This window comes from Podarcis cretensis (genome assembly GCF_951804945.1).
Source record: "Podarcis cretensis genome assembly, chromosome: Z".
Classification (NCBI taxonomy): Eukaryota; Metazoa; Chordata; class Lepidosauria; order Squamata; family Lacertidae; genus Podarcis; species Podarcis cretensis.
In genome coordinates this window covers 2,541,500-2,557,220 of record NC_137184.1, presented here as the reverse complement: position 1 = coordinate 2,557,220, position 15,721 = coordinate 2,541,500, and the positions used below count along the sequence as shown (strand labels likewise).

General features: G+C 45.9%; 1 protein-coding gene across 1 annotated transcript in view; it reads right to left on the bottom strand.

Annotated features, from left to right (window-relative positions):
* Positions 1-1,705: 1,705 nt before the first annotated feature.
* NPDC1 (neural proliferation, differentiation and control 1) overlaps positions 1,706-15,721 on the bottom strand; it is a 54,821-nt gene continuing 40,805 nt past the window's right edge. The window contains exons 3-9 of the mRNA XM_079962248.1: positions 12,327-12,410; positions 11,197-11,364; positions 9,777-9,843; positions 8,995-9,079; positions 8,443-8,522; positions 6,376-6,472; positions 1,706-2,767 (exon numbers count right to left, since the gene is read on the bottom strand). Coding sequence (XP_079818374.1) covers positions 2,690-2,767; positions 6,376-6,472; positions 8,443-8,522; positions 8,995-9,079; positions 9,777-9,843; positions 11,197-11,364; positions 12,327-12,410 — 659 coding nt within the window. The 3' untranslated portion in view covers positions 1,706-2,689. The remainder of the gene's footprint in view (positions 2,768-6,375; positions 6,473-8,442; positions 8,523-8,994; positions 9,080-9,776; positions 9,844-11,196; positions 11,365-12,326; positions 12,411-15,721) is intronic.

Below are 15,721 nucleotides of genomic sequence, written 5' to 3'. Positions count from 1 at the left end.
ACTGGCAGCAGGGGCTGTCCAGGGCTTTGCACGTGGGTCATTCTCAGCCTTACTGGACCCACAATGCTATGCAATTTTAACCTGGAGCCCTCTGCGTACAAAACAAAGGGGTCTTCAGCTGCTTCAGAAGCCACAGTGGACCTGCTTTTGGCTGAACTGGCTGCAAAAGTGATCTTACCAAGGACACACACACACACCCAGCCCCCTGCCAATAATCTCTCACTTATCACAAAGAATGACAGGGGTACCCCTCGTCAGTTAGATGCCCTGGCGGTACTGGGGGTTAGTGGGGTAGAAGAAAAGCAATGGAACAGAAGTTGTCACCCCTGTTGTCAACTAGGGAGGTCAGCACTACTGTGTGGTGAAAGCGAAGGGAAAGAAGCCAATGTTTGGGGCAGCAAATTTGCACTGCTGTCAGGGCCAGCCTGCTCATGAGGTTCAGTGGGGCAGGCGCCTCAGGCAGCAGGGTGGGGACAGCTTGGATGGGTGGCAGATCAGGGCTCCTGAGGAGCGCCCATCTCACCTCCCCCTCTGCTTGTTGCCCAACCACCCCACATCCACGTTCCCACCTGCTCCTCTCTGGAGCAGATTTTCTGTCTTGCCTCAGAACATACTGGTCCAGGCCTGACTGCTGCGCACCCAGCACACAGACACCCAGCACTTTCCAGCTTGGCAACCCCCTCCAGTCTTTCTCAACCTGTGGGTCCCCAGATGTTGTTGAACTACAACTCCCATCACCCCTAGCTAGCAAGGCCAGAGCTCAGGGATGATGGGAGTTGTAGTCCAACATCGTATGGGGACCCACAGGCTGAGAACCACTGCGCCTAAACTCAAGGAACCCCCTGTGAACACCAAGATGTTTTATTTGGTTCCTGCTAAAGCCCAGGGACGCAGGTGGCGCTGTGGGTTAAAGCCTCAGCGCCTAGGGCTTGCCGATCGAAAGGTCGGCGGTTCGAATCCCTGCGGCGGGGTGCGCTCCCGCTGCTCGGTCCCAGCGCCTGCCAACCTAGCAGTTCGAAAGCACCTCCGGGTGCAAGTAGATAAATAGGGACCGCTTACCAGCGGGAAGGTAAACGGCGTTTCCGTGTGTGGCTCTGGCTCACCAGAGCAGCGATGTCACGCTGGCCACGTGACCCGGAAGTGTCTCCGGACAGCGCTGGCCCCTGGCCTCTTAAGTGAGATGGGCGCACAACCCCAGAGGCTCTCAAGACTGGCCCGTACGGGCAGGGGTACCTTTACCTTTAAAGCCCATAGGCTGGATCACTCCTACCCCCGGCAGTCTGAAATGGCCGGTCATCCACCTTTGAACTGGGCCTTTAACTTTTTCCTCTTGCTAGCAAGGGTGGGTTCTCTAGACTCTAAAGGGGAAGCATCTTTGCCACCGCCACCCCCTGCCCCCTTGCAGCACCAGGTGGGGCAATCTGTGAAGACCAGATGCAGTGCTTTCCCCGCCCCCAGTGCTACAATTAAAGCACAGTGATTTGATGACTTTAAGGGCACAGTCCCAAGCTTGGGAGAAAGTCCCATCAGTGCAGCAAAGCTTACCTCTGGGTAAATGGACGCAGGACTGCACTGTTATGTTTTTAAGCTGTTCCACTTGCGTCAACTCTCCCTTTTGTCCACAATTTTCTTTATCCCACAACATGGCCATGATAATGAACGAAATCTTGTGAACCACAGTTCCGCACAGAAGAGCTGGAACCTCTGGAGTTCTCAGAAGTCTTAAAACTACAATTCCCAGTTTTATTTGGAAGGGAGACATCCTGAGTCTTAAAGGGGAATTTATTTTTGGCATGTAGATAGGCTTCTCAAAGGGACCATAACTCATCCTAGGATGGGTTTGGACCTTGCTGTAGATCCAACAGCTGAGGACCCAACTGCCTGGCAGATAAAAGCCCAGAAGTGATTTGAAATTGTTTCACTACCATGAATGTTGTTATCCTTCTACATGAGTTTGTCCCCCTTCCCACCTTTAAAATGGGCATTTTAATGTCCTAGGAGTACTATTAGGTAGGAAGGTCAACCTTCCCTTTCAATCTTCACAAAATACAGAAAGTTGGGGTGGAGGGCCACGATCCCCCAACCATACTGCTCAAATAAAGAACTGCAAGGTATATCCGCATGTATTTTTATATACTACAAATTGGAGGAATGACACCACTGGATTCAAAATAGATTTATAGCATTTTATGTTGGGTGGATTCTCATTTCGGGCTTTTGCTCTGAGGGTGACAGGACGACTTGGCCTCCAGGACAAGGGCCTCTTTCAGGAGCTGGGGGTGGGTGAAAAAGTCAGGGAACTCCCCTTCCTTCTCTCACACTCCGCCCCCACCCCAGTCAACAAAACAGCAAATAGGCATTTCCTCCCACCCCCCAACCCCAATTCACGTGCCCAATCATCTAAATAGTGCTAGGTTGTTGTATCTAAGAGGAGTTGGGGGTTGCAGTGGTAGCAATGAAGAGCTGAAGAGTGAAGCCCCCCCACCCGCCCTCCCCAGAAGCCAATAATGTGCATTCATTTCAGAGATTCATTTGTTGGCGTGGGGAGGGGGGAGGGGAGATGCACATTCGGGCATCTGGAGGTGCTGCAAAGGAGACTCTTTCTTTAGGTAGTGAGGATGTCGGCAGGTTGGGACATTCCTACACATAAGGCTCGGCAGACGCAGTCCACAACATGCTCGGCCAGAGGTCATGGGTGCAACTTGGTGGGTGGGGAGTGCAGCGAGGAGTCATCAAACAGAGGGTTCTTCACTTCCATTTCGCCAGTCTGCATGGAGTCCAGGGTGGCGCAGGTGGGGGAGAGGAGAGAAGAGAGAAGATGTGAAAAGCAGGAAAAATTAATTGCCTCAAGAATTGTTAGTCATCTTCTCCCCCAACCCCCAGTTTTTTCAGCATTTTCTTTTAAAAATCTACTGCCCTACACTGTTCAGCTGGAAGAGCTCAAGAGTTATTACACACAACTGAAATGCTCTCTCACAATAGTGCAAGACTTGGCATTTCCCTTCAAGAGCCAGCGTGTGGTTAGAAGACCAGACCAGGGAGCCAAGGGTTCAAATTCCCTTTTCTGAGGCCATTCCCCTTCACCAGTCCTGCTCTCCACTCTCCAGAAGGACTTCTGCCTGGGTGGAAGCTGTCCTTAAACTGCAATCCTGGCTCTGGCTTGCCTGGATGGAACACTGAGGGTTTATGATGGAACCCTGGAACACAACCCTCATATAATTGAGGAATCACCTGGATTAATAATTAGTAGTCTGTGAATTCAGTCTGGAGGATTCCATGGGTTCCTTCCCAGACCTGCAATCCTGTATCTGTGAAGCTATGTTCTGCAAGAGAGAAACTGCCAAATCAGTTTCTTTTTCATGGTGATGGCCTTAGCAGGTCATCTAAGTACTACTCATCATTCACATCTTGAAAGAGTGAGCTCTGTTGCCGTACAGACAAATGGGTGTGCCTTTTCTGAGGACAACAGGCCAAGTGTGAGGGGTTAAGAGTTGTGTGAGTGAGTTTGAGTAGATGCTGGAAGCTGGGGAGACTGAGGCACACCTACTCTGCGCTGGACCCCAAAGCTGTGACTTGGAGAGACTTCCGGGAGGAATTTGCTCCGTGGAATTCAGGGTCTGGCCACCACGGCGAAGGCGGAGACCCACTAAAAATCGCAGGCGGGAGAAGCCTGTGGGATTCGGCTGGCACCTTTTGTGCCTCCCCTACTCGCGGGGAGACCCGGTTTCAGGGATCCGGAGTGATGTGGGGTGAGCGGAGCGGTGCTTTGAATTGACTGCTTCTTTCACGGAGTGAAGCCGCATTGCTGTTGCCGGAGAGCGCTGACTTTTTCCTGTGGACAATTTGATTCTAAACAACTACCTGTGAGTAGAACGGAAAATTCGATTTCAAACAGGAAGTCCGCCTTCCTCTTTTGTAAATAGATTGAAGCAAAGAATTTGCAAGCTAAAGTCCTGGAAAGTCCTGTGTAAAGGATTAAACTTCCATCGGCTAAAATCATTAAACCCCCCCTTGGAGGCAGGAGAAGAGGGGGGAATTTTTGGATCATGTAAGCCTGCAGGAGAGAGTGAAGGAAGTTGGATCACCACCGCTCTGAACCTGGAAACGGACTGCTAGTAAGACTGACGTTTTTGGGAAAGTTCATTGACTGTGACAGTTAGTTAAATAAGAGAAATACATTGTTTCCATTGTCTCCTTCTGCGCTTAAAAAGGAGTAAAAGTAGTTGAAAATTGAAACTAATCTTACTGCTTGAACTGTGCTTAAAAGGATTGATACAAACAGAAATTGTTTCCTCTAGAGGGAGCCTTTGAAATTGTTATAAGAGTTGGGCTGGTGGAATCTCCAGCTGCAAGAGAAAACCGTGAGATTGACCTTGGATCGCTTGAGAATGTCGACAGAAGAAGCCTTAGTGATTGCACTAGGCAAGATAAGTGAGTCATTGGAACAGCTCCACAAGAAGATGGATGTGATGAATATTAAAATTGATATTTTGGGACAAAAAGCGACTAATTTGGGACAAAAAGTGAACATCTACACAGAAACTATTCAGGAACCGATACAGGAATCTACTTTGACATGCCAAATGGTGGAGAAAGCGAGGGAGAAAGTTGTGGTTGTTGAACCTAAAGTAATACAAATGGAGAGGGAGAGAGCCCCAGCCTTACAGAGGCAATTTGATGACTACAAGTTGTTGCCCTCTATGATTGAATTCAGAGAAAGTCAGATTGGAACCCTGCTTGGACTGGAGAAGGAAAGTTGGATAGATCATCTCATGCAGGAATTTACTGACCTTTGGGATCTGGACTTGGGTCAGGAGGAAATTGGAGTTGTGGGGACCTTCAGATTTGGAGGGATTTTGAAACACGTCCTGAAATATCTTTTGGATTTTAGTTTTAACCACGGAGATGTGGATGACATGTTGAGAAGGAATAAAAACATTGCTACGTTGGAGCTCCCCCGAGACTTACTCTTCAGCATCAAAGGAAGGAAATTAACAACAAGATCAGCAGAAGACAAAGTATACGAAGAAGACTTGCAGAAGGGACCTGGAAAAGAGTTAAGAGCCTCGGACAGAAGATCACCAGGTTGATGGACTATATGGATTTGACGGAAATGACTGGCAGAATACGAGACCAGGGAGAAGAGACGGTGGAAGAAGATTGGAAAAAGTTTAAAGTTTATTTATAGAAATACGGTAAAATTAATGAGTGTTAGAAAAATGTTGGAATGAAATTATATGGCTTTAGTAGAAGTGTTATAAGGAGTTAAGCATAAATAAGTATTATAGTATTAATGGAAAATAAAGTTAAAAGTTAAAATAAGTTAAGATATTTATATGACAGAAAATAGTGAAAGATGGAAAGGAATTGCTGAAACAATTAATAGAAGTGGAATACAAAAAGGGAGGTGAGAGGAAGTCGATGAAACGAGGGAATGAAAGATAAGACATTGAAATGGTATGATGTATGTTTTCAAATTGTTTTTGTTCTGTTTTGTTTAGTTTAATGCGTTAATGTTGCGTGGTGTATTGTTTATATATTGTATTGTATTTTTTTTTCTTTCTTTTCTTTTTTCTTTTTTTTCTCCTTTTCTTTTTCTTCTTGTTTGTAAGGTTTAAAAGCAATAAATATTATTAAAAAAACAACAACAAAGCTGTGACTTGGAAACCTAATGAAGTAGCAAGATCAGCTGGGGCACCGATACTGTGAGCCCCTGCATCCTATGCTCAGGTTGTAAAGGTAAAGGGTCCCCTGACCATTAGGTCCAGTTGTGGCCGACTCTGGGGTTGCGGTGCTCATCTCGCTTTATTGGCCGAGGGAGCCGGCATACAGCTTCTGGGTCATGTGGCCCGCATGACTAAGCCACTTCTGGCAAACCAGAGCAGCACACGGAAATGCCGTTTACCTTCCCGCCGTTTACCTATTTATCTACTTGCACTTTGACATGCTTTCAAACTGCTAAGTTGGCAGGAGCAGGGACCGAGCAACAGGAACTCACCCTGTTGCGGGGATTCAAACCACCGACCATCTGATCAGCATGTCCTAGGCTCTGTGGTTTAATCCACAGCGCCACCCGTGTCCCAGGTTGTATATACCCGTAAATAAAACCATGTTTCCTAAAGACACCAATGTTTCTGTTGATTCTCCTTCCAAGGAAACTGAACTCTGGGTAAGTGCAGGAACTTCTGGCCACTTCCAACTGTGATTGGAGGTGTGGGTTAAGTGCAACAACAATAATCTATCCTAATTTGAGTGTGTGAACCATTACTCAATAAAACAAGCAGAACTTAGTTATCAAGAAGCACACAGAAAGAGTAAGAAAAGCTGTCAAAGGGCCAAGGACCCTCTTTGGTGCGTGGAAGAGTAAACACTCACAGGAGCAAGGCCTGGGCACTCATAGACGGTGAAGTCTCCATCTTCATTTTCTTCATCCGATGATGCAGATTCTGGAACCTTGGCCTCCTCTTTATTCCTATTGATGGGGTGGAGGAGGTGAGATGGTGGCAGGGCAGGAAGGGAGAGAGTGCAGCACACACATACAGGCACACTGCTGCCTTTCACCCGTTCAGAACACCCAACCCACTCTCCCCACAGAGTTCGGCTACAGGACCCTTTGGGTCCCTTCTGACCCAGTCCTATGATTCTATGACTCCACCACACAGAGAGCCAAAATGCTGGGGTGGGGTGGTGGTGGTGGTGGTTCAGAAGCTCCAGGAGTTAGCTGGAGCCACTCCCGGGTTTAAAAAAAGTCCTGTGTTGAAACCCTGGAGTATCAAAAGCTGCATTTCCAAGCTTAGCCATCTGCAGAACTCTGGCACTCTGACGTGACACGTTTCTGAAACTTGGCTAGGTGTGTTGGGGAAACTCAACTGGCCTTGCTGGGTCAGACCACAGGGTACCTGGTCCAGTGTTTCACTTCTAACGGGAGCCACCAAGGATAAAGTTTGGCAAGCAGGTAATAAAGTGAGACTGCTCCCCGCTCCCCCTGTCCCCCCCTCCTTGACCTTGGCACCTGGTACTCAAAAGTGCCCTGTTTCTGAACATAGAAGACGGCACTTGGCAATTTTCAGGTGTATACACAGACCTTCCATCAATTTAACTATACCTTTCCAAAAGCTGTCATATAAGAACCCAAGATGAGCCCTGCTGGATCAGGCCAAAGGGGGCCCACCTAGGCCAGCATCCTGTCCTCCCATTGGTTACCCAAATGCCTGTGGGAAACCCACAAGCCAGACCTCAGCACAAGAGCCTTCCAGCAACTGTTATTCAGGAGCATTGCTATTATTATTATTATTATTATTATTATTATTATTATTATTAATTTCCATGCTGTCCTTCATCCAAAGATTACAGGGTGGTTTACAATGCAAAAACACAAAAACACATAACGTAATAACAAAAACAATACCCCCCCATTAAAAAAAACAAACATATTGTTTAATTGTTCAAAGGTCTGCAAGAAGATAAATGTTTTTGCCTGGTGCCCAAAGCTGGTGGCCATCCCTTCCTCCTGTGGGAGTTCCATAATTTAACTATGTGATGTGTAAATAAGCACTTTCTTTTGTCCTGAATCTTCCCAAAATCCAACCAGCCTTCCCCAACCTTGTACCTTTCAGGTGTTTTAACTGCACCTCCTACCCAGCATGGCTGTGCTAGCTAGCAGGAGTTGGTGCAAGCTGCAGTTTGGAGGCTTGCTGGGTTGGGGAGAGGCTGACCTAAGCTTTTAAAAAGGCTATCTGAGCCAGAGGCCACATCACATAGGCCAAAGGAATGTAGAGAGCCAGTGTGGTGTAGTGGTTAAGAGCGGTGGACTCGTAATCTGGGGAACCGGGTTCGTGTCTCCGCTCCTCCACATGCAGCTGCTGGGTGACCTTGGGCCAGTCACACTTCTCTGAAGTCCCTCAGCCCCACTCACCTCACAGAGTGTTTGTTGTGGGGGAGGAAGGGAAAGGAGAATGTTAGCCGCTTTGAGACTCCTTCAGGTAGTGATAAAGCGGGATATCAAATCCAAACTCCTCCTCCTCCTCTTCTTCTCCCAAGTGAGTCCACATTAAAAAGACACTAAAGATGTGGATGCAATGTTGTGGACTAGCTGTTCCAGTTCTCTCGGGCAGAAGTGTTTGAAATGCACCCTCCACAGGAACCCAGTCCCAGAACCATGCATGGAAAGGAAGAGGCCTGAGTTTGCTTTTTTCCTACTTCATCCAAATCTATTTCTCTCTGTCTTATATCATGCCTTTTTTTTAAGATTGTAAGCCCGAGGGGCAGGGAATTGTCTCATCAATGACATTGGGAAGCTGCTCTAAGAGGACTTCCCTCTTTTTTTAGGGTGAAGAGTGGGATAAAAGTATTTTAATAAAGCAGACTTGTTGCCACGAGGTGTGTGGAAGCCGCAGTCTGAAGAAAATGCTAAAAATATGGGTGAATAATGGTGCTACTCACTTCTCCATGGAGAGCATCTGTTGTTTCTGGTGCTGGTAGTGGTACATCTGGGCACTCTGTGCCAACTTCTTATCGCCAGGCTTTGGGGAGAGAAAAACAGGCACAGTGTACACAGCATTGCAAGTTAGCCCAAGTTGCAGTGAGTTTGGAAGAAAAGAGCATGCAGAACTCATCACAGTCCAGGCAAGCATTTCCTCTTGAGAAGGAGCCAAGTCCACAGCAGCTGCTCACAAAGGGAAGCAATGTGCAGACTCCTCCCTAGGGAAGGTAATTCTTATGCCCCAGGAGCAATTGTATGAACTGCATCCAGTGCAGAAACATGCAGAATGACTTGCCCCTGCTAGCAGAGATGTATTTGGAAGGTTGTGAGGCCAGAACAGTATAGGATACAGAGATGCAAAGGCAACCCCCTGCTATGGCTGGGTAACGGGGGCTCATTATTGCCTGGAACTAGGCATACAAATGTTTTTTCCTCACATTCCCTTCAAACAGTGAAGAGCATCAAGTTTAGTGCATAGCCAGCAAACAGGCATCAAAGAGGAAAGGACATACTGAGATCTTGTCATACGACGGAGGGCCCGGGAGTTTCTGAACTGGGTAGTCTGCTTTCTGAGCAAGGCGTATTTCCTTTTGCAGCCTAGGAAGAGGAGGAGAAGAGGAAAGCAAGCGAATAATTAGACACACCAGCAGCTTGCTGGATCAGGTGAGAAATCCATCTAGTGCCAGCGGTTCTCAACCTGTGGGTCCCCAGATGCTGTTGGACTACAACTCCCATCATCCCTGAGCTCTGGCCTTGCTAGCTAGGGGTGATGGGAGTTGTAGTTCAACAACATCTGGGGACCCACAGGTTGAGAAAGGCTGAGCCTGTTACCAACAGTGGCCTGCTTTTGAAAAGCCCATAAGAAGGGCTTGAGAGCAACATTCCGCGTCCCTCAGCACTTGATACTACAGCACAGCATGGTACCCAGGGCTGCCTTGTTTAGTGCTTAGAGTGCAAGACTTGAACCTGGGAGAGACCAGGGTTCAAATCCCTACGTGGCCACTCATTCACTCTCAGCCCAACCTACCTCACAGGGTTGTTGCAGCAAATAAATGAAGAAGGGGAGAACCATGGGTGACACCTTGAGCTCCATGGAGAAAATGGTGGGATGCAAATGCAATGAACAATTGCAGTTGCTGCTGCTCTTAAGCAGCTCCTCATTCTAGCCGTTGTTATACCTGCATCCCCACCCCTCCTAGTGGTTCCCGAGAATGGTGTTTTGGGGTAGGGGGGGGGGGAAGCACTAAATAAAACTGCTGGCCTCTTGCCAAGTAAAGGTTTTGCATGGGCCTACCTGCACCAGCACACAGCTGCCACCACCAGAGCTGCGATTCCTGCAGCTGTACACACGACTATCATCCCTGCAGAGACACACAGGTGGAAAGTTTGTATAGAGACACACCAGGGAAGGAAGGAAGCAGGGAAGGAACCAGCAGTAACCTCCTGGGATGATGGCAGGTGAAGCATTGTCAAAGAACTTCCAGCCTTTACAATTTTATTTTCTTCATTAGCATTTTATTTGTTTGCTTAAACACTGTCCTTGTTATGTGTTCATACACTGCCCCTCATTGCAGGCGGAAGCATAAAATCCCTACCGGCAAATCAGGAACCAGTGGTGCATCATTGTGGGACAGTTCTGTGGAACTCTCTCGTGGTCGAGATCAACCAGAGCCAGGGCTTTTTCGGCTGTGGCCCCGATCTGGTGGAACACTCTGTCACAAGAGACTAGGGCCCTGCGAGACTTGACATCTGTCCGCAGGGCCTGCAAGACAGAGCTGTTCCACCAGGCCTTTGGCCAAGGCACAGTCTGACCTCCTCTCTCCTTCTGTAATCCTCATAGAACTCTAGCCCAATGGTTGCCATTAATTTGATTCTGAATTGATTTAGAATGAATTGATTTTAGAATGCTGTGTTACTTTTATTGTTGTTAGCCGCGCTGAGCCCGGCTTCGGCTGGGGAGGGCGGGATAGAAATAAAAAAATATTATTATTATTATCAGAGGAGTCCCCTCCCTATTAGACTTCTGGCAGCTGGAGATGCCCTTTCCACCTCAGCGGACAATTTAAGCAAGTTTTGTAACTCTGTGGTTGAGTTTAAATTGATTTATCTTCATTGTGTCTTTTCAATTTTACTGTACACCGATTAAAAGCAACATCATCATCATCATCATCATTAAACATTTTTCTTTACAAACTTAATTACAATTAAAACAAACAATCAAACAAACAAAGTGCTGTCTTCCAAGACAAATGCACGTCCAGCTGTTAAGTTTTAAATGTAGTCACCCACATGGCATCAAAACAAACTTGGAAAATCTTTTACATTTCAGTTTAAGCTAACATCCACAGGGCATGCTTCAATCAGAAGCGTTAAGATAATGTCTCCATAGTGGCTCCTGCGACTGAGGTGGAAGAGGCTCTCCTATTGTTAATAAAGGATATAAACTGAGACCCTACCGAGTCAAACCTGTCTTTCTTTGTTATTCCTCTTATCCACCTCCGATGGTGAGCCAAGCACTCCGGAAGTGCTCCCTAAGTTCCACACGGATTGAGTCCAAAACTCTGTGGTGGGAGGGGGAACCCTCCTCCCCCCCAAGTGGAAACAACTATTTGCCTCACTGCTGTGCGTTTGAAATTTGGATTGATATAGTCTTCCATTGTTATATTATATTCTGCCATATATGGAACACCCAGTTGCCTTGCTGAACCGCTTACCCAGTATGAGAGCGTCATTTGACGAGAGTGAGGTTTTCACTGGAGTACTTTTGACTGCTTCTGTGCGAAGGGAAGGTGTTGCAGGAGGGCGTCTTGCCTGTCCCTTTGGCGAGGACACTGACTTCGACGCACCGATCCTGGGGTGCTTGCCTGTGGGGGCTGGGGTTTCTGTGTAAGGCAAAAACATGTCCACAAAGGTTGGGGTGAGGGCGAAAGATTTTCTTTTCTTCTTTTTTTTTTGAGTTTTATTTATTAACGTTCTTATGTTACATCGGCAAACATTTTCATAATACATCACAAGGCTTATTATAATATAATTTTCAGCATGTATACAAAGTTTATATACCTAAATAAAAGAAACAAGGACAAAAAACTATTCCAAAATCATATATCTACAAACACTTTGGACTTCCTGTCTATCCCGTTCTATATTCCTTTTTTACCAATGAATGTACAGGTGAAACTCGAAAAATTTGAATATCGTGGAAAAGTTCCTTTATTTCACTAATTCAACTTAAAAGGTGAAACTAATATATGAGATCGACTCATGACATGCAAAGCGAGATATGTCAAGCCGTGATTTGTTCTACAGGTGAAACTCGAAAAATTAGAATATCGTGGAACAGTTCATTTATTTCAGTCATTCAACTTGAAAGGTGAAACTCATATATGAGATAGACTCGTGACATGCAAAGCAAGATATGTCAAGCCTTGATTTGTTATAATTGTGATGATTATGGCGTACAGCTGATGAAAACACCAAATTAACAATCTCAGAAAATAAGAATACTCAATAAAATCAGCAAAACAAGGATTGCAAATAGAGCAAGATTGGACCTCTGAGAAGTGGAAGCACATCTCGCTTTGCATGTCCTGAGTCGATCTCATATATTAGTTTCACCTTTCAAGTTGAATTCCTGAAATAAATGAACTTTTCCACGATTTTCTAATTTTTCGAGTTTCACCTGTACTCTTATTATTGTATATTTCTTTACAAATTAATTCATGCAGACGGACAACCCACATGCACCCCTGGACAGTCTTGCCCTATGTGAGAAGAAAGAAAGTATCAACCCTAATCTTTCATCCAAGATGTGCGGAGTGGAAACTGGTCCGCAGGAGAGACTTACCATCCTGGACAGCATTATTCTGTTTGGACAGTGCATCTGCCACTAAATCAACTTCTTCCTCTAGGTTGGGAACACTGACTCGCCCTAAGAAGGAAGACAGAAGGTATTTGGGGGGGTGGGGGCGGGGGGGGGGAACAACAAATCCAAAGAAAAGCTATCAACAGATTATTTCATAAATTTATAGACCAAACAACTGCTTAAAAGAAACCCTCACAGTGGTTTACTGATAATCACCAGTAAAAATAGTTTTAAAAGATGCAAAATGTTAAAAAATAATAATTAAAACCAACAATAAGCTTGACATCGCTTGTAGGGTTGAAAGAAGTTTTTTAAGGAGCAATTAATAAATTGTGAAGAGAATTAAGAATAGATGTACTGGGAATTTGAGTTTATAGCAATAACTACAGCAGTAACCAAATGCATAATTAGAAAGACTTTAGAAAACCATCAGTCGAGGTTGAAGGAAGTCTCAGGCTGTGATAGCCAAAAATTTCGAAATGATGTTTAAAAGGATGTTATGCTGGAAAATATGTGTAAAAAAAATACAAAATTATTTATAAAATCAACAATAGGCTAAAAGTAAGATTGACTGTGTTTCTTCCCCAATCGAACAGCCGTTGGACTTGTGGCTGACATGTTTGCATCCTGTTCTCTCCCCCCTCCCCCAGCTAGTGGCATTTCACCCTCGCAACAACCCTGTGAGGTAGGCTGGGGGCAGAGGTTTGGGGATGTGAACTGGATTTTCTCCCATACTGAAGTCTAGTCCGCTTGCTTCTGGAAGACAGTGGCACATCTAAATGTGAATATGATTAAATATCCAGGAAAAGTTGTGTGTGTTACTTCACCTGGGTTTTTTTTTTTTGGCATAGGTTCGATCACCACTCAATAAGATCATTAAGGTGGGAGTCTTATGTGAGGACATAATTCCAAACCAAGATGGCGGGCCAAAACATGAGTGGCGTGACTTCACCCAATTTTTGCCGTGGTGGGTCCAAACTCACAAATCACACTATCCATTTTTAAAAATGCAATATTTTTCAGTTTCTAAAAAATCCCGGGCAACACTGGACACACTCTGCTAGGCGGGGGGGGGGGGGGGACTTGAGTAAAATATGGGGGAGGGGAGGGCAGGTGAGCTCTGCCCTGCATAATTGATAACATGAAGCAGTGCACACACACCATTTCCAATGGCAATGACTGTCAACTCGGGGGGGGGGGCATGGCCCCCTCAAATGTTTTATGGGGGGAAAGACCCCTCAGCCCCTAGGGAGTTTTCTCCTATGTTGCTAGGAATTATATAAAGCCAGGCTTCTTTGAAAGGATGGAATTGTAGATTTCTCTCTCTCTCTCCCTCCCCTCCAGGTCACTTCTTCAAATTCAGTTAGATGCAGTTCCCTGAGTGGCAATTATGATGTTTGCCGGAGGAGCTAAGCGTCCTCAGATCAGAGTGAATGATTGCCAGGGTTTCTTGTACACAGGGTGTGGGAGGGGGCTGGCATGGTGGAGGGAGGGTCAAGGAGCACCGTGCGCAATCAGCTGGCCTTGGCATCACATTCCCAGCAGTTTTCTTTAACAAAAAACAAGAAAACACCACCCTAATAGTGTAGATGGGACACAGGCGGCGCTGTGGGTTAAACCACAGAGCCTAGGACTTGCCAATCAGAAGGTTGGCGGCTCGAATCCCTGCGATGGGGTGAGCTCTCGTTGCTCGCTCCCTGCTTCTGCCAACCTAGCAGTTCGAAAGCACGTCGAAGTGCATGTAGATAAATAGGTACCACTCCAGCAGGAAGGTAAACGGCGTTTCTGTGCGCTGCTCTGGTTCACCAGAAGCGGCTTAGTCATGCTGGCCACATGACCCGGAAGCTGTATGCCGGCTCCCTCGGCCAATAAAGCGAGATGAGCGCCGCAACCCCAGAGTCGGCCATGACTGGACCTAATGGTTAGGAGTCCCTTTACCTTTAATAGTGTAGATGAGAAAAGCCTATATATGCCAGGCTACTCCTAGTAGTAGAGCAAGAAAACTGCTACCACATTTTCAAAGCTAAGCAGGGTCTGGTAGTTTCAGATTAGATGGGCCATGTGTTGAGATTCCTGCATTGCGGGGGGTTAGACTAGATGACCCCTGGGATTCCTTTTAACTCTACAATGCTATGATTCCTTCAATCTGCCCTCCAGATATGGTAGGCCACTAATATTATTCCTGGTGGAGAGGATGAGAGATAGAGAGGGAGAATGAAGACTTGCCAAAAGCAACTTGGTAAGATTTGAACTGGGGACTTGTAACTTCATACTCAATCTATTTTATTTTGCAATTGCTTTTTCCATATATATTTTTCATAATAAAACATATAGTGCAAAAATGGATGACAAATAAAATAAAGCAAAAGTTGAAGAGAATATCTAGAACCAAACATAAAGGAACAAATTTACATACCAGAATAAAACATAATAAATCAGTAACCACAAGGTTCCAAGTGACATAAATAGGTTCAGTTTATCCTGCCCCTTATTGTTCCATCTTTATTTTATTTAACAAAATTTAAATACTCCCCGGTTTAGGTTTTATTACAAAGCAGATTACAAAAAAAAGGAAAGAAAAATCTACTACATGGCATTAGTTCTTAATCCTTTCATCAGGGATGGGGGCCTGCAGCTCTCCAAATGCTACTGAACTCACATCATCTCAGACTACTGGTCAATAACACCTGTAGGGCTACCAATATCTCCCAGCCCAGACTGACATGAAGTCCTGATTCAAAACATGACCGAGAAGTTGTAGCTTGCATTTCCCTCACCACCAACCCAACATCTTAGATGTTGGCCCCTGCATCACTTTTCCCTAGATATCAAATATTTGCCCGCAACGCTCTCTTTATTTTAACCATTTCATCATTTTCACTCACGAAGCAGGCAATACTGCCCTCAACACTTAAGTCTTGATTTCTGGAGATCCCCTCCATCCCACGGCCAGCCAGAACGGAAAAGTTTGAGACTGAGTTTTACAGGCTCAAGTGAATAGCAGGCCAATGGGCAATTTATGCTCTATTGTCCGCCAGCAGCTGACCAGCTATTTTCTGGGAGTTGGTAGAAATGAATTGAGTTGGATAGAAGTGAAGTGAAGTGAAGTGGATAGAGAAAAGTGTCTCTCCCTCTTTTATAACACTAGAATTTGTGGAAGCTGAACATTGGAAGATTCAGAACAGATAAAAGAAAGTCCTTTGTGGAACTCAGTGCCACAGGAGGCAGTAATGGCTGCCAAATTAAAGGTAAAGGGACCCCTGACCATTAGGTCCAGTCGTGGCCGACTCTGGGGTTGCGGCGCTCATCTCACTTTATTGGCCAAGGGAGCCGGCATACAGCTTCCGGGTCACGTGGCCAGCATGACTAAGCCGCTT